This window comes from Polypterus senegalus, chromosome 5, assembly GCF_016835505.1.
Source record: "Polypterus senegalus isolate Bchr_013 chromosome 5, ASM1683550v1, whole genome shotgun sequence".
In the NCBI taxonomy this organism is placed as follows: domain Eukaryota; kingdom Metazoa; phylum Chordata; class Cladistia; order Polypteriformes; family Polypteridae; genus Polypterus; species Polypterus senegalus.
This window is the reverse complement of record NC_053158.1, coordinates 42463219-42490310: the sequence shown is the minus strand read 5'-3', so window position 1 is coordinate 42490310 and position 27092 is coordinate 42463219. Positions and strand designations below refer to the sequence as shown.

The 27092-nt window shown below is 39.0% G+C and overlaps 1 protein-coding gene and 1 long non-coding RNA gene across 4 annotated transcripts in view; one reads left to right on the top strand and one right to left on the bottom strand.

Annotated features, from left to right (window-relative positions):
* LOC120530239 (cytochrome P450 7A1-like) overlaps window positions 1-2098 on the bottom strand; it is a 38583-nt gene extending 36485 nt beyond the window's left edge. The window contains exon 1 of the mRNA XM_039754552.1: window positions 1720-2098. Coding sequence (XP_039610486.1) covers window positions 1720-1799 — 80 coding nt within the window. The 5' untranslated portion in view covers window positions 1800-2098. The remainder of the gene's footprint in view (window positions 1-1719) is intronic.
* On the top strand, window positions 1390-24493 carry LOC120530240. Of its 3 annotated transcripts, XR_005633928.1 has the most exons (6): window positions 1390-1462; window positions 11859-12037; window positions 20340-20388; window positions 20620-20686; window positions 20800-20905; window positions 22721-23058. It is a non-coding gene; the product is annotated as an uncharacterized LOC120530240 (long non-coding RNA). The 3 variants fall into 3 exon arrangements; XR_005633927.1 differs by lacking the exons at window positions 1390-1462; window positions 11859-12037 and adding an exon at window positions 23899-24493 and having other exon boundaries at window positions 20159-20388; window positions 22721-22821; XR_005633926.1 differs by lacking the exons at window positions 1390-1462; window positions 11859-12037 and having other exon boundaries at window positions 20159-20388.
* The last annotated feature ends 2599 nt before the right edge of the window (window positions 24494-27092 follow it).

Here is a 27092-nt window from a genome sequence, read left to right as displayed (position 1 = left end):
TCAGTAAAGTGAATAGAAATGACCATCACTTATAATGGACTTAAAGCTTATGGTGTAGTCAGTTCAGATGTACTACTGTTTTTTTAACCATGCATCAGTCAACACTCAGCTTCTTTCAGCTGAACATCAGTCATCATCCCTCCCTGCCCTCCCTGTGAGTCAATAGACCAACATCAGATCCCACCGCTTAGTAGCATTGTTGTTTTGTCCTCCTTTTTTGTTATGGGCAATGTATTTCCATTCCGAGGATTCAGTTTCATTTAAAAGTATGATAAATGAAATTACAATTGTTCAAAAATAAACTGTTTAATCATTTTTGGAAGCTGTATTAAATATAAAAAAAATCAACTGTTTCTAGTGAAAATATTATTGAGTTGATTGTAATACGATGAAAGTTTGTCTTTCTTTTTGTTCACTTTAGCTATATGTAGTGTTAGTTACAAACACTTAGGCTTAACACACATCACATATGTGCAGATTTTAACTGCGTTACTTTGCACTGTTATATTAATAAACTGTAATATTACGGCATTTAATATTACAAAAATCATCAATGTGCATGCCATGTTTTAAAAATTAAAGAAGCTATTAAATGTTCTTAGTAAAAAGGCTATGTGTTTGGCCTCCCTTCCATGGCTTGCACTAAACCTACCTGCAGAAACACCCTGAGATTTTCACCCCATTCAAGGATATAATAATGTTGAGTCTTGCACTACATCTGCATGTTCTGTTCTTGTAAATACATATTAAATAAATACCTTTTTTATTCGGATAAAGGACCATGTTAAATGAAAACAATGGCAGCTTAAGTATCTAATCATTTTTAGAAGAAATGACACCTGATCTGAAAAAGGGCGAATTTGAATGCCATACCCTCCAGGTACGAATTGAGAAATAAGTGATACAACCGGGTTCATACTTATAGTATACTTGGCACAAAGAAGCGCCACAAAAATTTCATGCAAGGACAGGCATAATCAGTGCTGCAAGGTTAAAGTCTTCAATCATCAAACGCAGTAAAGAGTCAATCTGCATATTACGTAAATGTGTCGAAAAGCTTCGCGATACTAGACTTTTACGAACAATTTAAACAAAACATCCAATTCCTGAAATGATAAGTAAATAATGCAAATGATTACGTTACAACTCTTAAAATGAAATCACTCTCACAAGATCGGACCTGTTAAAGGAGCAGGATAGCCACGGAAAGGTAAAACGTTATTGACAGGTCAACATGCGTTGCTCCAGTGTTAGCCAAAATTAAGAATTCAAAAAGTAGTAGATGTCTGTAAATTATTATCATAAGTTATACTTTGTTTTCCCCACTTGAACAGCCCATAAACCGTGTAAATACTGCTATGCAATCGTTGCTTTAAAAGTAGCTGTGCAGCGGCGAGTCACCCTGTAGCCACTCTCGGGAACTGTAGTGCGATGAGCGACAAGGACTGTAAAGTTAAGTCTGGTAAGTGCGCGTCTCCGCAACACTGCGAACACCGTTGATAATATCGATCTGATCTGCTATAATAGCACTGCAAAAGATGCGTCTTTACAGGTATTAGAACGCAAGACGATCGAAAAGATTAGGAGGACTGACTGAACGTTAAAAATGGCAATGTGCGAGGTCTTAGTGCGCTGCCCTCAATCGAAATCACGCTTTCTTGTTTTCCATTTAAATACATAACACGACTTTTGCGACAAGTTATAAAAAATGCAACTTACCTTTTTCTTTTGGTTAGGAACAAAAAACAAATGACTATGACAATCAGGGTAAAGAAGAGGGAGACGGTGAGATCAGCCATCACCGGAGCGCAGCACCACTTTGTCGGTATGGGTGTAGCCGAGTGCAGCTGCAGCGGCGTTGGCGTGAACTTTCCCAAACACTGCAGGAGTGCTGGCGGCTCGCACGTCTTTTATTTCTGTGGGGCATTCCCGGAAAGGAACATATGCAATCCGTCAGCCAGACTTGTTTTCATGTGTTTTCCCTTCATGGATCGAATCTTTTTCTGCACTGTTTTGTAGTTTTGTTTTTCATTTAGTCGTTTAATTAACCGCACGACCATTTACAAAGATGCGTACTACGCAAGCGCTCAGAAAGTTAAGATTTAACACTTGACAGGCAAGGAGACCAGTTAGTGCTGTAATAGCCTATACATTTACAGGGCGGAATCTCCTGTAGCCTCGAGAGTGAGGTAATAATTTATATATAATTTATAATACGATGATTTGTACTAATTTACTTTATAACTGTGACCACCCCCCAGGTTTTAGCTAAAGTGACAGAATAGGTTCAGAGCTTTCCACTAACATATCGGTGTTTTGGGGGGCAGCGGGGGGTTGGCATACATTAACCATAATCAAATGCAGGCTGACCTGATCATGAGTTCAGCAACTAAATGGACATATCATAAAATTCAAGGATTTAAATGCCCTATACCTTTAGAAAGTATTCAGACCCTTTCAGTTTTTGTTATGTTGCAACCTTAGGCTAAAATCATTTAATTCATTTTCCCTCATCAAGCAGCACTCAATATCCCAAACTGACAAAGCAAAATAGGATTTTTAATTTTTTGCAATTTTATTAAAAAATGAAAAACTAAACTATCCCTTTGACACAGACATTCAGACCCCTTTACTCAGTACTTGGTTGAAGTACCTTTGGCAGCGATTAAGGCCTGAAATCTTCTTGGGTGTGATGTGACAAGCGTCACACAACTAGATTTGGAGTTTTCTGCCTTTCTTCTCTGCATATCCTCTCAAGCTCTATCAGGTTGAATGGAAAATGTAAGTGGACAGCTATTTGTAGGTCTCTCCAGAGATTTTTAACTATGTTCAAATCTGGGCTCTGCCTCAGCCACTGAAGAACATTCACAGAGTTGTCCCTAAACCTCTCTTGTGCTGTCTTTGCATTGTGTTTAGGGTTACTATATTGTTGGAAGGTGAACCTTTGGCACAGTCCAAGGTACAGAGTGTTCTGCAGCACTTCTTCATTAAGCTTATCTTTGTGTTTTGCTTCATTCAGCTTTCCCTCAATCCTGTCTAGTCTCCTAGTCCCTGCCACTGTAAAAAAAACACCAAATAAGGATGCTGCCACCACCTTGCTTCACTGCTGGAATGGCACTGCACTGGTTATGAGCGGTCCCTGGCTTACTCCACCGAAAACACTTAGAACAGATGCTTAGAGCTGAGGCCAAACAGTTCAATTTTGGTTTCATCAGACAATAAACTCTTCTTTCTTATAGGCTGAGAGTCTTTTAGGTGCCTTTTTGTAAACCACAAGTAGACGTTTATGTGTTGTTTAGCCATACACCCCAGACTGGTGGATTGTTGCAGTGGTGGTTGTCCTTCTTTTAGTTTCTCACACCTCTAAACGGGTTATCTGAAGCGCAACCAGAGTAACACCACTCTTACCAAGGCCCTTCTCCCCCATTTGCTAAGTATGGTGGACAAGTTAGCTCAAGGGATAGTCGTGGCTTCCTTTGGCACTGTATGCACAGCACCTGAGTACAGTATATGGTACAATCTCATGTTGCTTCCCTACTGAAGATTCTTAGAACTAATAAAACAAAAACTTGACCTTTCACAGTTAGTTAACTGTGGCCCAAAAACTGAAATCATTTGCCTGCCCATGTAGGAACTGCCCCGTCAGTCACAGCATTTAACCCCAGCTGAAAATTCATTACTTCAGGATAGAATAGTCTGATTAGCACTGCTGATATGCAGTTCACATTGCATCTGTTTGTTAGCCGTTTGCACAAAAATAAGTGTCACATTCATTATGAACTGTCAGTAACCCTCCTCCATTCTGTATCTCATCTCAATATCCTGAGCTCAAAAATGAAAGTGTGACATTTATTATGAACTGTTACTGACCCGCCTCCATTCTGTTTCTCCATTCCATACCCTGCTGTGGCTGCATTTCCCAGCTTCCCATGGAAAGTGACACAGAGACAGTGGAAGATGTAAGATTCCAGGATGCAAGGATTTAACCTTTTTATTAGACTGCCCAGGACACATACATACTAATATAGTAGAATGCCCAGGAAGTGGTGGGCACCATCACCAGAACTATAACTTTGTCTGAGTTTTCACTGTGACCCTGTGTGCTTTAACTGACTGCAGACCACCAAATTGTTTCTTACCTCCTTGAATGGTATCAACTGGAATTTTTATGTTACTCACCTTCGCTATTAACTGATTATACCTGCTATGCTTATTATGAAAAGCATTCACCCCTGTAAAAGCTCTGAAATTTATCCATCAATCCATTATCCAACCCGCTGTATCCTAACTACAGGGTCACAGGTCTGAAATTTAATTATTATTATTATACAACATTAAAACACAGAGTTTTTGACACTGAATAACAGAAAAAGGCTCTTTAATGCCAAAGTGAAAACCAATCTCGGTATTTACCCGTTCACGTTGGTATTTAGTAGGTGCGCCTTTGGCAGCATGACAGCATTTCTCTACCAGCTTTGCATATTTGGACATTGCCACTCCATATTTTTCTTTGTAAAACTTTTAGAGCTCTGTCAAGTTGCATTTGGATCACAATTGAATAGCTTTTGTCAAATTCAGGCACAAATTCCAAATTAGACTGAGGACTGGACTCAGACTCTGCCATTCTTGGGCATTAACATTGGTGTTTCTAAGCCATTCCTGTGTAGTTTTGCCATTATTCTCAGGGTTGTTGTCTTGCTTGAAAACAATTCTACCACGGCAACTGTTTCTTTTAGACCGCATCAGGTGTTCTTGCAGGATTTCTCTGTATTTTGCTACATTAGTTGTACCCTTTACCCTCAAAGCCTTCTAGGGCCTGCTGTAGATGCTGCCACCACCACAAAGCTTCACAGTGGGGATAGTGAATTTTTAAAAATGTGCCATGTTCAAACATGGTGTTTAGTCTGATAACCAAAAAGCTACATGTTGCTCTCGTGAGACAACAGAACCTTCTTCCAGCTAACTTCAGAGTCACACTGTGTGCCCCTTTTGGGAAACTCCAGCTGACCCATAATGCTTCAACTGGTTAAAACAGACCTTTCATAGCCTTAAGGGGTCTTAAAGTGACCCAATGTAGGGTCCAGTGTTTAACACTTATGTGGTTAACCCCAGTACTATTCTCCAATAATATATAATACATTGATGCATACCTCAAAACTGACCTCCTCTAGACCAAGGGCTTGACATGAAACTGATATAGACCCTAGAATTGACCTGATATTCAGTATAATTTAGTGTCTCAGACTAACATCACAGACTCTGTGACCTCAGGTAAGAGCCATGGCCTCAAACTAACTTAAAGTAGACCTTAGAACCATCATATAAAACCATTTGACATATGCTAAGCTAATGCAGAAATCAAACTTGACAATACATGAGACCAACAATCCTATATTAAAATGATATACATCTCAAATATGACCTCATGAAAAATCTAATATTCCCTAATTCCAGTACTAACCTACTTTATAACCTGGTGCCATATAATAAACTGTTACAAACTTCAAAACGTACCATTAAAATGATATAGACCAAAGAACTGAATGCATATACAGTATAGTAAAACTCAATGTCCCAAGTTAACCTAATAGAATATCCAAGCTGAACTCATATAAATCCCCGGGCCTCATACTAATCTGGTATAGACCCTAGAAATGTTCTTGTATAACATTCACTGCCCTAAAATAAAAAAAATAAAAAAAGCAGGGACCTCAAAACTGAGCTCACGTTAAACTCATATTGTCATCATATGTGACTTCACATAGAATGCAATGTCCCATACCTGCAATATAGGATATCCCCCATTGTTGACCTCATATACTATAACAAAATGTCCTATAATAACTAATTTCAGACCTCAACACTGAGTTTACGTGGGACCAAGTGCTCAACCTTAAACTAAACATGGACCTTAGAACTGACTTTACCAATAGTAATAACCTAGTCCACATCAATTTGGGGCGGCACGGTGGTGCAGTGGGTAGCGCTGCTGCCTCACAATTAGGAGTCCTGGATTCGTTTCCCGTGTCCTCCCTGCGTGGGTTTCCTCCGGGTACTCCGGTTTCCTCCAACAGTCCAAAAGCATGCAGGTTAGGTGCATTGGCGATTCTAAATTGTCCCTAGTGTGTGTTTGGTGTGTGTCTGTGTGTGCTTGGTGCGTGTGTGTGTGTGTGCATGTGTGAGTGCCCTGCAGTGGACTGGCGCCCTGCCCAGGATTTGTTTCCTGCCTTGCACCCTGTGTTAGCTGGGATTGGCTCCAGCAGACCCCCGTGACCCTGTAGTTAGGATATAGCAGGTTGGATAATGGATGGATGGATGGACATTAATTTGACAGACCCTCCAAGGCTGGCTTCATATGGGACCCAGGGCTCAACACTAATTTGATGCAAAGCCTAAGACTGAACTTACATATGGCCTAATGAACTATAATAAAATAATACAGACCTCAAAAATGATATTGCACACCAAATTAGCACAGCATAAAGCCCCTCATAAGAAGTAAGACTCCACATAGCAAATTCACTTAGAAAATGCAAGCTGGACAGTTTGACATCCGTGGCAGAGCGATAGGTGCTGAGCAGGCTCCTGTCAATCATGGAGAATCCACTGCATCCACTTAACTGTATCATCTCCAGACAGAGGAGCAGCTTCAGCGACAGACTGCTATCACTGTCCTGCTCCACTGACAGACTGAGGAGATCGCTCCTTCCCCACCCTATGTGACTCTTCAATTCCACCCGGGTGGTAAACGTTAACACTATACAAAGTTACTGTCAGTTTTATGTGCATTTTTATCACTTTTTAATTTAATATTGTTTTTTATAAGTACTGTATGCTGCTGCTGGAGTATGTGAATTTCCCCTTGGGGATTAATAAAGTATCTATCTATCTATCTATCTATCTATCTATCTATCTATCTATCTATCTATCTATCTATCTATCTATCTATCTATCTATCTATAATATAGGTAGTGTTTACTAATGACAAATGGTGTGTGGGTGTGTGTGACTTGCAGTGGGCTGGCGCCCTGCCCAGGATTTGTTTCCAGCCTTGCGCCCTGTGTTTGGCTGGGATTGGCTCCAACAGACCCCCGTGACCCTGTAGTTAGGATATAGCGGGGTTAAAAATGGATGGAGGATGAAATTCATTATCATTGTTGGGTTGCTTTCATGTCACACATATTGACTCAGCTCTCTTCTTATTTTTGTCTTGTCAGCTAAGCATATTTCCTGTGCTAATGAGTTTGGACTAAAATGATATGTTATGGCATGTCTTCAATACACCAATTTGCATGTAGAGAACAAGAAACAGGGAAGAAAAATAAGCAGTATTTGATTTTAACTTATGCAATAAAAGCTAAGCATCACTTCTGTCATAAATATGGCCTAAGTAAATGTTGAATTTGTGGCCCAGCTTGAGGCACTCTTGAAATATACAACATCCATCCATCCATCCATTTTCTAACCCGCTGAATCCGAATACAGGGTCACGGGGGTCTGCTGGAGCCAATCCTACAGTATGTCATACATACACTACCAGTCAAAAGTGTTAGAATACTCCTATTTTCCCAGTTTTTATTGAAATCTAAGCATTTCAAGTCCAGTGAATAAACTGAAATGGTACAAAGGTAAGTGATATACTGTCAGAGGTTAGAAACATTTAGAATAATAAAAACTGAAAAATAATGTCATTTTCAGAGTTACACAAAAAGTCCTCTTTAAGGAATAAAGCAAAGGGTCAACAGCTTACTTGTTTCTGCAGCAATGGCAGTTAATTAAGAATGAAAGATGATGCAAACACATCCTATGGGTGTCCCAACTTACATTGGTTACTTACAAACACTGTGTCTATATAAAAGTAGTGTTGAAACAAACTGTGTTGCTGTTCACCCTATGAAGCGAGAAAGGGCAATTGACAAAAGAAGGCAGGCAGATTATTGTAATGCTTTAAAGTATAAACCTTTCCTTTAGAGAAATTGCAAAGAAAGCTGAGGGTTCAGCGGGTACAGTATCCTACACCATCAAAAGGAACTTAGAAACTGGAGGAAACTCTGACAGGAACAGGTTTAGCAGACCCAAGGCCACAAAAGAATCAAAAGACAAGTTTCTGAGATCCATCAGTTTGCATAATAGATGCCTTACATAACAGCAGCTTTAATCATACTTTAACATCTGCTCACTATCCATTTCTCCAATTGTTTTTTCATTCTATGCTTTAATTTCAGAGTACATTGAGGCTGATGTAGTTTCCTGGCCCAGTTATTTTGCAAATTTAGCAATGACTTCTAACTGCCAATTAACCTGTCAAACCTGCAGCTTAAAGTCTCTTCACAGCTGAAATTGACACTTGCTTATTTTGACCACAGTCCTGTGAGGTGTGTATCATGCAAGCTGTTCACTAATGAGGACGGTGGAAGCAACACAATTATCATCTGATGAAATTCTCAGAAACTTTTTTTAAACCCTTCCAGGGGAATTCTAAAATACTTCCAGGACCAGATGAGATAGAGCTAATGAATACAACATGTCTTGGATTTACCCCTGAATCTAAACTTGGAAAAGAGGAACTGGGATCCACTCCTGCAGAGTGGTCTGGGAGTGAAGTTCACTTGTGAGCACATGGTGGGCAGTGACAGCTGACTTCGAGCTCTGCCTTGAACTTCTCCTCTCACCATGACCATTGATTTGACCTTACTTCTATAGTTTTCTTTTTCCTTTTTTATTTCTGTTATAAATCTAGCCTCTTATTGTTTTTGGTCACTTTTATGTGTATTTTCTAGTTTTTCACCTGTTTAAGTTTTCTATTGATATCATATTTTTTGTTTCATATTTTCTTTAAACAGATGCTCTGCTTCTTTAATTCAAATTTGTGTTATAACTAGTTTTTATAGCTTATTTATGATTTATTCTATGAGCTTTGGTTTTCTATTATTAATTTGCTATCTATATTCTTGGATGTTTTTGTACTCCTCCCATTATTGGATATGGGATTGTATTTTATTTTTTCATTGGCTTACTATTCCATTTGTTTTTGTACCCAATTTTGTCTTTATAATTTAACTATAGATCTTCTGTTTATTACTATATTTTTATTGTTCTTGTATCTTTGTACAATTGTAATCAATTGTTTTTAATTTCTTTTGATTTATGTGTATTTTCTTTGATTTTTATTGATTTGTACAACATTTGTTCCTGTGGGCAGTAATCTGTGTGTTTCCTTATTTTTATGAGCTTCCTTATATTTTTTCAGAGTCTGTTACTAAGAATAGGTGTGAAATTTCATTAGACAATAGGCCTCAGTTATAGTGACATCTGTTAATAGGATGTATCAGTAGTACTATGTAACTAAAAACCTTTCTATATACGATTTTTGTAGGATTATTTCCAAAGGCTAATAGTTTTGGCAGGCAGTGTGGTGTAATGGTCAAGGCTTTGGATTCAGGCCTTCAACTCCAACGGCTGTGGGTTCAGATCCTGCTATTGACACTGTGTGACCTTGAGCACATTACTTCAGCTGCTTGTGCACCAATCAGAAAAACGAATAAAATGTAACCAATCATATTTTAAATGTTGTAAGTTGTCCATCCACCCTATTGGTTAGTGGGCTGTCAATTCCTTCTACTCCACCTTCGTTTGCTTAAACTCCACTGAGCACAGAGCATGTAAGATAGATAGATAGACAGATACTTTATTAATCACAAGGGAAAATTCACATAGTCCAGCAGCAACATACTGATAAAAAACAATATTAACTTAAAGAGTGATAAAAATGCAGGTAAAAAAACAGACAATAACATTGTATAATGTTAACCTTTAGCCCCCCGGGTGGAATTGAAGAGTTACATAGTGTGGGGGAGTAACAATCTCCTCAGTCTGTCAGTGGAGCAGGACAGTGACAGCAGTCTGTCACTGAAGCTGCTCCTTTGTCTGGAGATGATACTGTTCAGTGGATGCAGTGGATTCTCCATGATTGACAGGAGCCTGCTTAGTGCCCGTGGATGTCAAACTGTCCAGCTCCATGCCTACAATGGAGCCTGCCTTCCTCACAAGTTTGTCCAGGCGTGAAGCGTCCTTCTTTATGCTGCCTCCACAGCACACTACCATATAGAAGAGGGCACTCACCACAACCATATGATAGAATATCTGCAGCATCTTATTGCAGATGTTGAAGGACGCCAGCCTTCTAAGGAAGTATAGTCGGCTCAGTCCTCTCTTGCACAGAGCATCAGTATTGGCAGTCCAGTCCAATTTATCATCCAGCTGCATTCCCAGGTATTTATAGGTCTGTACCCTCTGCACACAGTCACCTCTGATGATCACAGGGTCCATGAGGGCCCTGGGTCTCCTAAAATCCACCACCAGCTCCATGGTTTTGCTGGTGTCCAGCTGTAAGTGGTTTGAGTTGCACCATTTAACAAAGTCCTTGATTAGGTTCCTATACTCCTCCTCCTGCCCACTCCTAATGCAGCCCATGATAGCAGTGTCGTCAGCGAACTTTTGCACATGGCAGGACTCTGAGTTGTATTGGAAGTCCGATGTATATAGGCTGAACAGGACCGGAGAAAGTACAGTCCCCTGTGGCGCTCCTGTGTTGCTGACTACAATGTCAGACCTGCAGTTCCCGGGACGCACATACTGAGGTCTGTCTGTAAGATAGTCTACGATCCATGCCACCAGGTATGAATCTACTCCCATCTCTGTCAGCTTGTCCCTAAGGAGCAGAGGTTGGATGGTGTTGAAGGCGCTAGAGAAGTCCAGAAACATAATTCTTACAACACCACTGCTTCTGTCCAAGTGGGAGAGGGATCGGTGTAGCATAGATGATGGCATCCTCTGCTCCCACCTTCTCCTGGTACTGTATGTGAAATGCAGAGGGTGCGGCGGACCTGTGATCTCAGGTGGTAAAGCAGCAGCCGCTTCATGGTTAAAATAATATTAATAAATATTGACAAATAAAATAAAATGTGTTAGCTAATTTTCATTTTCTGTAATGTCACAAAATTTTGAACAAATAAGTAAAAGCATTTTTGAGATTTTGGGGTATATTTTTTTACTATTATAAGGGGGTTTTATATACAGTATATATATATGTGTGTAAAATTTGCAAATTAAATATCTTGCTATATTTTTTCTTATGTTTTACAATTATTTTATGACATGTTTTGATGAGTCAACATGATATGGTATTTTTTTTATGCAATCAAATCTTTAAATAACATAAATGACAATTGAAATAGTAGCACCAACAGGTTTCTCAAAAAATAAACAGTTAAAGGACAACTGAAAAGACAGCAATAACAGTAAAAATACGACTGTGTCCACAAATAAAATTTACCTTGTTAAAAAAGTAAAAAGAAAATGGCTTATGCAAAAAATAGGAGGGAAACCTAAACACCAAACCTCACTGAAAGGGGATTTAAGATGCAGGAAGGGGAGAACAACAGTCACCACCAGCTATCCAGCTTCCCTGGCAGAAAGGACAGAAAGGATCATTAGGCAGACCCATGGCAAAATGCTCTCACAAAGTAAAACTAAAGTAAAAATGTGATATGACCAATCCGAAGTTGAATGAATCGAAAACTGGGTTTCTTAGAGGGAAGGTTCTGCTGCCAAAAAGAGGGAACTGCACAGACGTTCCCAGATCTTGCACAGATGACCATATATAGAGATGCCACAGGTCTCGAGGTACAGGATAGAGAGTTACAAAAATGGTGATGTAAATGGCAAGGAAGAGCGGGAGATATTGAAACACTGCAAGTTTTGAATGTTACATTATATTTGAATAGTTTTAGGATTTTAGGATTACATTTTGAATAATTTTGTATTCATTTCTTCACTTATATTTCTTTCCATTTAAGATGTTATAAATGAAGGAGAAAAACTTTGGAAATGCTCACATCCTGTCACAGAGCTTGGATGGTCCTGAATATTGTACCCCCAACTCATCTGGAGTACTGTGTTCAGTTTTGGTCTCCAAATTACAAAAAAGACATAGTAGTCCAGACAAGAGGGTCTACACTGATTCCGGGACTGTGAGGTAAGAACTATGAGGAGAGATGAAAGAACTTGAACCTTTTCAGTTTAAGCAAATGAATACTAAGAGGAAACATGATTAAAGTGTATAAAATCATGAAAGGAATTAGGACAGTAGGGGTCAGTTGTTACTGGAACACTGGAACATGGTTGGAAATTTGTTAAGGGTAGATTTTGCATAAATGTTCGAAAGCTTTTCACTAAAAAAAACATAAACACATGGAATAAATTATTAAGTAGTGTGGTGGAAAGTAGACTTTCGCAACTTGTTGTTTTGGATAATGTAGGTGAATAGTATGGAAAAGCTTTTTGGGGTGAATGGCCTGTTCATGTCACAATTGTTCTAATGTTCTAAGATCCTGAAGTAAAAAATACCTACCACAAGTAGTAATTTCATTTTTGAAAATACCATATCCTGATAATTTAATAAAGATGTAAAATGTACTTAATATGTTTATTTATAATTAGGTGCTGTAAGCATCTGAAATTTCCAAAATTTATAAACCCAAAGTCCCAGTTTATATTGAACTCAAAATTCACAAAAGCCTTTTATTCCAAAGTACTAAATGCCAGAGTATGTGCCCTTCAGAGCAGGGTTTCGGTTGTTATTTTTTATGATATATTAAAAACTTTAGAACTTTAAATGCTTGAAGCAAAATACGGTAGCTGGAATTTACTCAAAGCTTTATCAGCTCTTAAGACAAACACATACAAGTGTTCCACAAGATCTGATTTGAATCTGACCATTTGATTTCAAGTTAAGGTGTCCAAAACATTTTTAAAACTGACATAAAGATACACAGCTATATGTCTTCCCAAAAATGCTCACATACACTAGAGATATCAAAACTTATTTCTTGTTAAAAAAGCAGATGTTGGTTTTCTTTTCAATGAAAGTAATACTACTTCCAAATACGAAATATGAAAAGAGTAAAAAAAAGCACTACTGGTAAATGATTGACTGTGAAATAAGGCCAAGAGTAAAGAAATGCCTAACGGCTGTTAAATTCTGAATGTATTAAACAAAATATTGCAGCCCATCTCATTCAGCCTGTTGGTCATTCATCTAGTTCGTTTCCTTGAGGATCTGCACTGGTGCCGGCTTCTCTGCATGTGTTAATTTCTTTGTGTATTAAGTCATTTCTTTCAGGGTGAGAGAATGTATTATAGCAGCCTTTCCTGAGTTCACAGCTAGAAAGAGCAGACCACCCTTTTCCAAAACAAACTTTTCTCCCTCCTCCCAGAAAATTCCCTAACATTTCCTGGCCAGCTGAGTTATAATTCAATCCTCCAGAGTCTGTTCCTGGGTATTTTTTCAGGGACCTGTGGCTTGTACACCGTTTTTGGAAGGTACGCTTGGGGCATCCAAACTACATGTCCAGATTTGTCTCCTATTAATCTGGGGGATGCAGCAGCTGCACACCAAGGACCAGCCATAGTACTGTGCTCCTCAGCTTTTGATGGAGAGTGAGACCAGCAACCTTGTGCAGAACCTCATTTTGTTCACCTGTGATCTCATCCTTTTCGTCAGTTATCAAAGCTCATGACCTAGGTGAGGATGCAGATGTGGACTGGCCAGTAAATCAAAAACTTTGTTTGAGTATGTAGCTGCTATATCACCACCAAGGCCTTGTCCAACACATACAAATCTGTGGCTGCTGCATACTGAATCATTGCTTAATCTTATGCTATGTCTGTCCTCATTCTTGAATTGTTCCATTTGATTTATCAGCTCTCATCCTTTCTAAAGTAAGAAAGTTAGTCTTCTTCATAAGAGGACCATGTGCTCATATTTTAAGGTGCCATTTTACTACTTAAATACACCACACCCAGGGGTTCTGAGACAGATGTGATAAGGGAACAAAAAATAAACAATCCTCCTAATCAATTTAACATGTACAGTACTTGCTTCGTATGCTCACATAGTGACCGGTGTGAACTTCAACACCTAAGTCTTCGGTTTATGTCAGACAGAAGCTCTAAAATCTATACCAAGAGGGTGTGAGAAACAGAATAAAGAATTCAGCACCCTGAATGCTGGGGGTAGGTGGATCATAAAAACTCTTGCCACAATCGCAGCTGTAGTCTCGTTTCTTGGCTCTTTTCATGCAGTCTCATCCACTGCCTACATATTCATGCCTATGGCCAAGCCTCACACCACTCAACTATGGTCAGTGATCACACCATCTGCCAAACTTTCTTCTACTCTCTGAGCCAACCCAATCCAGAATCCTACTCGAGACTTCCTCAACAGCCAACCAACACCAACAAATTCTCATCCCTATGGATTTTAGTAGCAGAGAAGTGGTGCCTCTGAAGTACACGAGTCATTTCTTTCCAACCTCCTCCCTGCACAAGATCCTTTTATGACTCTTCCTCGACACCTCAGCAACCTGCCTCTCTCGTATCCATTATGCAAACAGGATATTAACAGAAGGATTTTGAACTTACAAATTACAGAATAGCACAGTGTTGTTGCCACACCTCCAGGACCCTGGATTCGAACACTAATCTGAATGCCTACTATGCTGAGTTTTCAAATCCTACCATTGGGTTTCTGTGGTATCCCAGTTTTCTCCAATACTCTAGTGCAGGGGTTCTCAAACCCGGTCCCGGGGCCCACTGTGGCTGCAGGTTTTTGTTCCAACCAGATTCCTAATCAGTGACAACACCTGATAGCACTGATCTCATTTAATTAGCTGGTATTATTTATCTTTTATTCTACATTCAGGAAAACACAGCAGCATGATTTTTACATTTATAAGAAACTTAGAAATATTTCTGTTTTTGCTATGGATTTAAATGCTTAACTCTCTTTTTATTATCCATCCATCCATTTTCTAACCCGCTGAATCCGAATACAGGGTCACAGAGCCAATCCCAGCCAACACAGGGCACAAGGCAGGAACCAATCCTGGGCAGGGTGCCAACCCACCGCAGAACACACACAAACACACCAAGCACACACTAGGGCCAATTTAGAATCGCCAATCCACCTAACCTGCATGTCTTTGGATTGTGGGAGGAAACCGGAGTGCCCAGAGGAAACCCACGCAGACACGGGAGAACATGCAAACTCCACGCAGGGAGGGCGGAAGCGAACCCGGGTCTCCTAACTGCGAGGCAGCAGCGCTACCACTGCGCCACCGTACCCGCCCTTCTTTTTATTATATTTCACTCTTTCTCTGTGCATTTTGCTCCCTTCATTGAATTTTAATAATGACAATTAAAAACAAGCAGAGCAGAAACCCAAGCAAACAACACTCAATCGTGAAAGGCTGCCACTACTTTAGTGTCAGCCCCACAAAGTAGTAAATAAGGGATTACTGTAATTAAACAATTAGAACACCAAGAAAAGTAGAATGACAATCAAGATGAAAATACTGTTAAAAAGAAAAAAATACATATAACTGCTTAGTACATTTTAATATTTTTTTTTTAACAAACTTAGTTTTTTAATTTGTATATTGTTCCCAAAACAGGGAAACAACAGTTCACTTAATTAGCACAGGAGTCCAATTAAAAACAGAGGCTGGTTGGAACAAAAACCTGCAGCCACAGTGGTCCCCCAGGACCGAGTTTGAGAAACCCTGCTCTAGTGCATGACAGGAAGTTCAGACTTGACCTGGAACAACTTTGCATTTTGTACTTTGTATTTGTTTGGTGTCCCATTCAGGGTACATTCCTGCCTTGTGTCTGCTGTTGCCAGGGATATGTGACCATAATGTATACTGAAAAAAGCAATGGATGAGTGAATGATTTGCCATTTTCTTAAACTCAGTTTTTGTAGTCTATGAAAAATTCCCATACAGAATTTACTTAATTAGTACATTCAAAACATACCATTCATCCATCTGTTTTCTTATCCTATCTTATCTGTGGTGGACTGGGCCAGCTGGAGCTTATCCCAGCAATCATTGGGTGCAAGGCAGAAGGAATACCAGGACAGGACACCAGTCCATTACAGGGTGAACGCACAACACTAGGCACAAGAGACGAAACAACAATGGAGAGGATGCCAATCCATTGCAGTGCACACATATGCATTTCACTCACCAACATTGGAAACAGTAAAGAATCATCTCTGGGAATGTGGGATGAAAACCAACACAGACACAGGGACAAAGTGCAAATTCCATCTAGACAACAACCAGGCAAGGCATCTGTGAAACCACAGCACTAACTATACCTCCTAACTAATTCCAGTTGTATTAATTATTTAAGCTCTCCATTTCCTAACTTGCTCATCTGGAACAGGGTCATTGGAAGCTCTGGCAATATTTAAAGTGAGACTGAGCCTTTGACAGTGTTTGAGAAAATCATAAAGCACACTCATTATCCATCCATCCATTTTCCAACCCGCTACATCCTAACTACAGGGTCACGGGGGTCTGCTGGAGCCAATCCCAGCCAACACAGGGTGCAAGGCAGGAAACAAACCCCGGGCAGGGCGCCAGCCCACCGCAGAATGCACACTCATTAACCATGGATCAATTTTTTGCATTTCACTTAACCTACACTTCTGAATTTTTACTTAAAAAATTATTTGTTTGATCCCTTATTACATTTTTAAATAAATGCAAAGGATTCTTTTCTCCTCCCAGAAATTACTGCAGGATGTGTACACAATGCAGACCATGAAAACTCCTGCCAACAGATATCTGATTATTGAGCTCATTGTTTGATTTTCTGTGGTGCACAAAAACTGAGTCATTAACTTCTGCTGCCTTTACTGGGATTTCAAAGAAGCTAAACATGCAATAGCAAAAATGTTATGATCAATGTGTCAACAGCCTGGGGTGTTGCAATACCCTGCCATAGAAGTAAGTGGTCCTGTTACAAAACTGAAGTGTAACAAAAGGCTGTTGAGCGTTTGGTTAACCCTTGATGTTGCTCAACCCCAAAGATAACTGACACTGTTTATTCAGTAAAAAAATATACAGTACAGGCCAAAAGTTTGGACACACCTCCTCATTCAATGTGTTTTCTTTATTTTCATGACCATTTATATTGGTAGATTCTCACTGAAGACATCAAAACTATGAATGAACACATGTGGAGTTATGTACTTAACAAAAAAGGTGAAAGAACTGAAAACATGTTTTATATTCTAGTTTCTTCAAAATAGCCACCCTTTGCTCTGATTACTGCTTTGCACACTCTTGGCATTCTCTCGATGAGCTTCAACAGGTAGTCACCTGAAATGGTTTTCACTTCACAGGCGTGCCTTATCAGGGTTATTTAGTGGAATTTCTTGCTTTATCAATGGGGTTGGGACCAGCAGTTGTGTTGTGCAGAAGTCAGGTTAGTTGGACGATCATTTATTTTTCAACAGGACAATGACCCCAAACACACCTCCAGGCTGTGTAAGGGCTATTTGACCAAGAAGGAGAGTGATGGAGTGCTGTAAATGGTCATGAAAATAAAGAAAACACATTGAATGAGGAGGTGTGTCCAAACTTTTGGCCTGTACTGTATATTATATTATATAGAAACTGTGAAGAGTTTGGAATCACCCATACATTTTCAGCACAGATATTACTAGCTTAAACTGCTTAAAATGACTCATTTTTAATTTATTATTTACAAATGACTACAAAGCCCCATTTTCAGCAGCCATTACTTCAGTTACCTAATGGTGAACTCCCTTATCTTATCCTTAAATAGTTAGATATAACTGTGAATTGTTTATTAGAGAAGCCTTAATTAAAACTTATATAAAACGCATTAATATTATTATTAAAATCATTAATATTATTATTATTATTAATTGCATACGTACAGCTGAATCCTGTTATTCTGTTCACCTGGGTTGCAGGGTACTGGCTTTCTTAAAATTCAGTTCTGGGTTTGAAAATGGCCAAAATAAAACAGCTTTCTCAAGACACATGTAAGTCTGTATATATGTATTTTTTTCTTTCTTTTTTTGCAAAAAAAAGTGACAAACACTGAATATTTCTTACAAACGTGCCTACAAAGGGTCATACAAAGAGGAAAGCCCAGATGCACAACTGTATAAGAGGGTAAGTACATCAGAGGTTGTAGTTTGCAAAACAAATGCCTTACATGTCCTCAGTTGGCATCTTCCTTTAATACACACCAAATACCGATGTCATTTGCAAAAGAGTAAAAATAATTCCTACAGTAGATTCTGGACTTATGCAGGACCAATTATTATGGCCAAAAATGTGACCACAAGCTGTGAGTCAACAGTGCTAAATACCTAGATAAAATTAATAGAATTAAATATCAAAGCAACAGCATTTCCTGCACACATAATGCATGAATTCACTAGGACCTGCCCCCCATTGATTTGATAGTGGTTTGATTTTATCTTTAGTCGTAGGGGCAGGCTCTGTATGCATGAGAGGTAACAACAAATAAACGCCCACCTGAAAAGACAATGTATATAATGCAGCAATAAGGTATAAGGAACCGGAGTGTTTTGGACATCACAGAAAGAAGAGAGTCTTATGAGCCTGATGATTCATGTTTCATGTGACATGATGGAAAAACAGAGATTGCAACTGTGATGGACAGCTGGTAGCTCAACCCGGGATGCCTGGGATGCCCCGAGAAGGAAAAGATGGGGGAAGGCAGCAACTTTTGGACAATGCCTCCCCCAAGACACTAATTGACAGCTCCCCTGGAGTATAGCGGTGCCCTGGATTCATGCGGGGCATCCTGGGTCTTGGAGTGCGGTTTCACAGCCCTATATAAAGGACTGCTGAAGATGCAGCAGACGAGCCAGAATTGGTGGGTAGACGACAGAGCCTCCTGGGAGGTGTGGAGATGAGAATTATATTGATTTACTGTTTATTTAATTGTCTATGGTGGCTGTGGTGCTTGAAAGGCACTTTGAAGAAGAAAAAACAATTAAAAAAAATTCTTTGTGATTTTACTCTGTGTCTGCATATCTGTCTTTTGAATTAAAAGGGGCAACAGTGACCCCTGGCATTTACACAACTAAACTCTCTGTGCCTGTAAACTCTCTGTGCAGCAGGAAGCACATTACTAGTTGTCAGAAAAAAGGAACAAGCACTTCATATTCTGGAAGTTAAAACTGCAAGGTATGCTAGAAAGTCATATTCGTATAAATTGACATACTTGGGGAACATGATCAGCAACTGCCATCATCAAGTTGGTCACCACCACTGACTAGAAGTTGGGTAATATGACATTAGCTAAACAGAATCCAGGCTTTGTTTGCCATCTGTGCGCAATGCTGTCTGTGTCTGCAGGGATAAATCTGATTTATTCCAGTCTCCTTTCACAAAGAGGTGCATTTATGTTGTCAGTCAGGCTGTACGGAGCAATGAGACCAGAGAATAGGGTGATGCGGTTATTGACTCCTTCTCTGTTTGTACCTTGTAGAACTGAAGACAAACAAGCAGATATTTATTGACACAAAGGACTGGAAGTTGCCATTCATTATTGAACCCATAACTTAAGTCGAATTTAAATTTGAACCCAAGATAGTCCTGACTATATTTGTTACTTTGCTATTTTGTGGCTCTCGTTTGTTTCAGACATTAGAAAGGGTTACCGTGAGGTCCCCAAACCTTCATCCTCTTCTCTAGTCTTACCACGGTATTTAATTAATGACTTCAAATTAGGCTGTTCTTCTCTTAGGGTTTGCATGAATGAGTATTGTGATGAACGTACATTCCAGCTAGACAAGGTTCTGGATGCTACCAGGACAGGCTCATTCTCCATCAACCCTGACCTGGATTAAGTGAGTCTAAGAAAAGGAGGACAGGAAAATGCTATTTCAGACACAATGCTTTCTTCCTGCAGTGTTGTCTCTTATATTTAATATATTTAAATGTAAATTCCAGTTCTTTAAGATTCACTTAAATCAATTGCCCTTTTTAAAATTAACATTGGATACTCAAAATAAAAACACAGGAGCATTTGGGTACAACTATTAACTCCTGTTTTGAAACCTTAGCCTTACAGTGCATAAGGAGAAAAGGGTATTATAAGAAGAGTGCTGCAGTTTGTAAAAAATGAGTAATCTGACACTTGCAATGATGAGGTCATCACTGCGATTGTGAGGAGTGCACTGCTTAGTCATTTGTTTTAGAAATTCTTTGAATTTGTTCTCACAAATCATGTTGTAGCTAGTGGTAGACATCGAGCAAACATGAAGATTTATCGTAGAATATGTTAGCACAATTGGGTCTGATTAAATTTAAATAGCTAATGATTTATTTGAACATCTCTTGCATACATATGTGAGACCGTTATAAAGCAGGAAATTAAAAAATATGATTTTACTAAGAATAATCATGTTTACTTTTTAGTTGCATGAAAACTGAATTGGATAAGCAGACAAATTAAATAGGTGGATGGGTAAGTGTTATTGGATTATTATTATAGCCATCTGTTTTTTTTCTTATAATTGAATTCAGCTCAAGACTGTGGTTAATTATTCACGATTACATCACTTTTTTGAAATTCTGCATGTTTTACTTCATTTCTGTAGCAAAATGAATGCCCCTAGATATCATTTTATGCTTGAAGTAACACCAAGGATTAATAAAATAAAAAAATATATAAAAATAGTCATCTTTATTTTTCCAGGCCTCAAAGCATCAGAGGAAACTATAAAATGAGCAACACTTCTAACCTTCTGCGTCTCCCTTTACAGGTTTGCTTTGTTTCTATATATGAGATAGCACAGCACATTTCACTAGTTTACTTCTTAAACATCACATATCATACTTTCTTTCATCCTATCTGTTTATCTTCTCTTGTCCCCAGACATCTCGGCCTCTTCCTTCCATCAGTTAGCCGTCACCCTATTTCCAGATTTGAGGTACCAGTACCATGGGTGACTTCCAGGCCAAGCTCTCTCAACACTTCCAGGGTTAGTGGCAGCCCTTTTTTACTAAAATGATATCTAGAGTATCCGTTATGATCTATAGTCACTTTGGACTAGTTTCTTTGGTTTTAGAATATTTAATTATTTGTTTGTTTACTTTTTTAAAGAATTTATATATTTTTTTTGCGATTTTTGTGCTGTCTTGTTGGTGATCTCATTGTATTGCATCATACTTTCGTCTGTGAATACTTTCTTGTTTCTCTGATGCCTTTACACATGCATAAGTCAAGGATGTGCCTGATGCTATTTTATTGAAGAGTAAAGGGTCACAGTAATGTCTTGTTGGACCTAAAAAAAAAAATAAATAAAAAACTGAAGAAAATACTATTTTCAAACAAAATGATTATTGACATTTTTTTAAAAGAATTACTGGTTCAGCACCTACAATATAGGGGTTAGGCAAAAGTAGGTTTACTGTTGTGAGTACACAAGGCGGGCAATTTGAGCACTTACAAGATTGTAGCTAAGAGCACTGTCCAATTATGACATTCTTTAATAAAGTTAATAAGGTTATTGTAATAATCATAACCTGCATGTCTTTTCCCAAATGAACTGAAAACCTACTTTTGCACACCCCCGTGTGTATAGCTCTTCTCTGTGCCTAAAGAGGTGATTTAGTATAACTGACTGAGTCTGGCTTGTTCTTTTATCACAATTACATTTTTTTTGCCTGAATAATTAAACACTACCTGTTGTTCAGTCTGTTTTACGAAGATGTTCATGCTGGTTTCAGTCGGTCTCTTGCAGCTTTTGGGTTAGCTGCATTAAATAGGTGACACGGTTCTAAGCCAACCAGTCCGGATGTGGCCTAAGTGCTGAGGTCCAGGGCTCTCTAGGCACAGGGGCGCCCCCTGGCGGTGACCATGGGCCCCTACAGGGTAGAGTTTCAAAGCTCTGTACAGTACACGTGGCCCCCAAAGGAACCAGGGTGGTCGCCCCCACGTGGTCTGAGGTGAGCGGAAACCCTCTTCCGGTCTTCCTGGGAGTCCGAGCCGGGTCGCCACCGCAGCCATCTCCGACAGTGCATATTGAAAAATAAGAACTGGGTTTAGGAAAAATACTGAGATGGTCAAGTAAAGAATGTACCAAAATAAAGAATGATGTAATATACAAAATGTACTGAAGGATGACTAAGCAATGACTAAAGAAATCAGCAGATGTCCTACACAATTAGAATGCACAGTTGTTATATGCATAGAAATTTCAAGGGTTTTAGCAGTGGCGTAGCTAGGGGGGGCAGAGGGGGAGGTCGGCCCCGGGCGGCACATTTTTGGGGGCGGCATTATTGGCCACAAGGCTTAGTACAATTTTTTGTGTAAGCAGCAGGGTTCGGAAAAAATATCACTCATGTATGAAAAAAGTCAAATTCTCAGATTTTTTAACTACAAATGCTTGAAAAATAATGTTCTGACTGTCCTTCTGCATCAGACACAGCAGTTGAAATGTATGAGGCAATGACAAAAATAAACATAAACATTACACCGATAATAATTTCTAGGAAGATAAACAACTAATTTACAATTTATAATTTCGTTATTAATCTGAATGCGTTCTTGCTCTGCGCAGAAAACATCCCCACCTATCACTTGTACCCTACTTTGGTTGTGGTTTACGTAGCGTAATTATATTAAACTAATAATTAGAACACGGCTTATCAGTGTGTCTATACTATATTCTTGTCTAGTTGATGCTTATAAATGTATATAAGAAAATATTGCTGTTTCTTAATATATGAATAAATCTATGCAAAATGTATCTTAATTTTTCTCGATACGTCATTTTAATTTTCTATTTAAATAGTTTAACATATTCAGATGTTGGAGGGTGGCAAATTGAAGCACCGCCCCGCCCCGAGCAGCACGAACTCCAGCTACGCCACTGGGTTTTAGCTCAACTCAAAGGTATAAGAAGAACTAGAAAAATAATAAGATTTACTTTTATTTTATATGTTTTTGGGTATAAGCTCATGAACCAATCAGAGTAAATGCATGTATTGATTGACACTGTTATGTAATTTCATTTGCTTATAAAACAGACCTCTGTACGTTGATATTTTGACCATTCTGATCATGCTGTTTTAAAATTGTTTGTGAGAATGCTCCCTCTTCTTGAAGTGACATTAAAAGACAAAAAAAGAATGGCTCTTCTCCTGCCTGGTATCTTAGTAAAAGGTTCTAAGATTTTATTAATATATATCTAAATTTGACTTCTTCCACATTTTTTTCCGGCATTTTTTCTGTAGTAGTAAATCTTCTTACCTTCAATCGCAGTTTTAATATCAGGAATGAAATGAAGTCACAGGGAGAAAGATCTAGTGAGTACAGGCAGTGAAAAGCAACAACCACATTGTTTTTGGTCAAAAACTTGTGTGTGCAGGTGTGTTGTCATGGTGGAACATCCAATTTTAAATACTTTGCCCCAGACATTTTTTCCTGATGCTTTCCATTAGATGCTTCAGCATTTCAATGTAATTGAATTCAATCAACAGTTGTTGAATAGCTATATATCCTCAGGGAACAAACTTTTTATGAGTAAGTCCATCAATGTCGAAAAAACAGTCATCAATGTCTCTTGAAAATCTGCCATGGTAGCTTGGAGAAAAAAAAGTTGCCCAAGTCATATGCATGATTGTAGAATAAAAGCCAGAAATACACACTCGATCAACTCATCACAATGCGACTAAGTGAACTGATTAACCAGACTTGTAGCCATACAATACCTAGAAGTGTGCTCAAGAACTACGCTCTACTCCCACATTATTGAACGATTACGGGAATTTTTGGATTCAATCTTATATAAGGTCCAGCCATAGAGTCATGAACTTGTACTTTTTTAATATTTTATAACCTTCCCATTATACCTGTATTAGTTTTGTGTCATCCAGTTTGTGTTTTGAAGCATGGAGAATTTGATTTTTGAAACAAATGTGATTTTTGAATTGTAATATTGTTTCTGATGACATTTTTGTTTTTTTATAGGCACTGCCATTTTTGAAATGTTTTTTGTAGTATTACCAAAGAAATGTACTGTAAATGCACCAGTGAAATAAAATAAAGGGTCAGTAGTGGCATTTAATATCATGCATATCAAGCTGTCAACATACCGTAGCCCAATGAGCAGCAGCTCTAGCACTGGAAATACTCCTGGGTCTGCAGGTGGGAGGAAGGAAGGCAACACTCGGCAGGAGGAGGGCAGTGCTGTGGTGAGAGGAGAGAGTAATTGTGGAAAAGAGAAAATCTGTGCGTGGTACTTGCGTCCACTTCTGGAGGTACTGTGTTGAATAAACACCCATTTATTTGACCCCAGGACTCTGTGTGTATTCTTGTTTGAGGTGTGAGGCTTGCTGAAGGCCAGGATACATCAATTTATATATAAATTGTGAAAATTACCTTTTTTAATTAAGCCTTGTTTCAGATAGGTACATTACAGAGAAAGCTAACAATATGATAGTGTGATGGACGGCCGGGGATCCTGTCCGGATGGGACGCCCTTTCCAGGAGAAGACTGGTGGAATGGGCATGCTGTCAGGAGTACCTTCCCTGGGACATGAGAGGGCAGCACCCTGGGTTTACATCGGGGTTATGGAATTGTGGTTTGGAGGCTCAACCCAGCAGAGGTCCGAGGCCACCGCCAGAGGGCGCCTGGACAGCTCCAGAGTCTGGACATGCAGCACTTCTGCCACACCCGGAAGTGCTGCCAGAAGAGGAGCGGGGTTCCGGTGCAGCACTTCTGCCACACCCGGAAGTGCTGCTGGATGTTAATCAAGGGACACCTGCAGCACTTCCGAGTGTTCTATAAAGGAGCTTTCCGGAGCTGGAGTCGGGTGAAGAGAAAGACAAAGCTTTGGGAAGAAAGCAGTAGAGAAGAGATGGGAAGAGAAGAACTGCATACTGTTTTGGAGCACTGTGTTGTGTGCAGGATATTAGTGTAAATAAACATGTTTGTTTTGGACATACGGTGTCTGTCTGTCAGTGCCCAGTATTATGGATAAATATTTGAACATTAGAACAATAGAACATTCTAGACGAGAACAGGCCATTCAGCCCAACAAAGCTCGCCAGTCCTATCCACTTGTTTCCTCGAAGAAAATATCAAGTCGAGTTTTGAAAGTCCCTAAGGTCTTACTGTCTAACACACTACTTGGTAGCTTATTTCAAGTGTCTATCGTTCTTTGTGTAAAGAAAAACTTCCTAATGTTTGTGCGAAATTTACCCTTAACAAGTTTCCAACTGTGTCCCGTGTTCTTGATGAACTCATTTTAAAATACAAGTCTCGATCCACTGTACTAATTCCCTTCATAATTTTAAACACTTCAATCATGTCACCTCTTAATCTTCTTTTGCTTAAACTGTAAAGGCTCAGCTCTTTTAATCTTTCCTCATAATTCAACCCCTGTAGCCCTGGGATAGATAGATAGATAGATAGATAGATAGATAGATAGATAGATAGATAGATAGATAGATAGATAGATAGATAGATAGATAGATAGATAGATAGATAGATAGATACTTTATTAATCCCAAGGGGAAATTCACAAATCAGCCTAGTCGCTCTTCTCTGGACCTTTTCTAGTGCTGCTATGTCTTTTTTGTAGCCTGGAGACCAAAACTGCACACAGTACTCAAGATGAGGCCTCACCAGTGCATTATAAAGGTTGAGCATAACCTCCTTGGACTTGTACTCCACAGATCGTGCTATATAACCTAACATTCTGTTAGCCTTCTTAATGGCTTCTGAACACTGTTGGGAAGTTGATAGCTTAGAGTCCACTATGACTCCTAAATCCTTCTCATAAGGTGTACTCTCGATTTTCGACCCCCATTGTGTATTCAAACCTAATATTTTTACTTCCTATGTGTAATACTTTACATTTACTGACATTAAATTTCATCTGCCACAAATCTGCCCAAGCCTGTATGCTATCCAAGTCCTTCTGTAATGATATAACGGATTCCAAATTATCTGCTAATCCACCTATCTTGGTATCATCTGCAAACTTAACCAGCTTGTTACTTATATTCCTATCTAAATCATTTATATATATTAAAAATAGCAGCGGCCCTAGCACTGACCCCTGTGGAACAACACTCTTAACATCGCCAGTTCTGATGAGGTTCCTCGCACCATCACCCTCTGCTTCCTGTGTCTGAGCCAATTCTGCACCCATCTAAAAACATCACCCTGAATTCCCACTTCTTTTAACTTGATGCCCAACCTCTCATGTGGCACCTTATCAAATGCTTTCTGAAAGTCCAGATAAATAATATCATAAGCTCCACTTTGATCGTATCCTTTTGTTGCCTCCTCATAGAATTCCAACATGTTAGTAAAACACGACCTCCCCCTTCTGAACCCATGCTGACTGTTCAGAATAACTCCTGTCCTTGTCATGTGTTGCTCAATCTTATCCTTAATAATTCCTTCCATTAATTTTCCTGTGATGCTTGTTAAGCTTACTGGCCTATAGTTGCTTGGATCTGCCCTGTCACCCTTTTTATATAATGGGATGATATTTGCCATTTTCCAGTCCTTTGGAATCTCTCCAGTGCACAGTGACTTCCTAAAAATATGTGTCAAGGGTTTATATATGTACTCACTAGCCTCCTTAAGAACACGAGGATAAATATTATCTGGGCCTGGTGATTTGTTTGATTTCATCTTATTTAATCTGAGCAGCACTTCTCCCTCTACAATTTCCAAATCCCTCAGTACCTCCTTAGTAGTTGTGTTTACCTCTGGCAGGTTATCCACTTGCTCACTTGTAAACACCTCAGAAAAATGTAAGTTTAGGGCATCTGCTATTTCATTGTCTGTATCTTTTAATTCCCTTTACTATTCCTGATGAACTTGACCTCCTCCTTAACTGTTCTTTTACTACTAAAATACTGAAAGAATCTCTTGGGGTCTTCTTTCGCCTTATCTGCTATATTCCTCTCCAACTGTCTTTTAGCCTCTCTGATATCCTTCTTAATGGTTGCCCTCATTTTCTCATACGCTCTACGGTTCTCTTTGCAGTCATTAGTCTTATATGCCTTATACAGCAGTTTTTTCCTTTGCAACTTCTTTTTAAATCTTTATTAATCCATCGTGGAGTTTTTTAGTTTCCTATTACTTCCAAATTTAGGTATGTATCTGTCCTGCATTACATGTAAAACATTTTAAACCTGTTCCA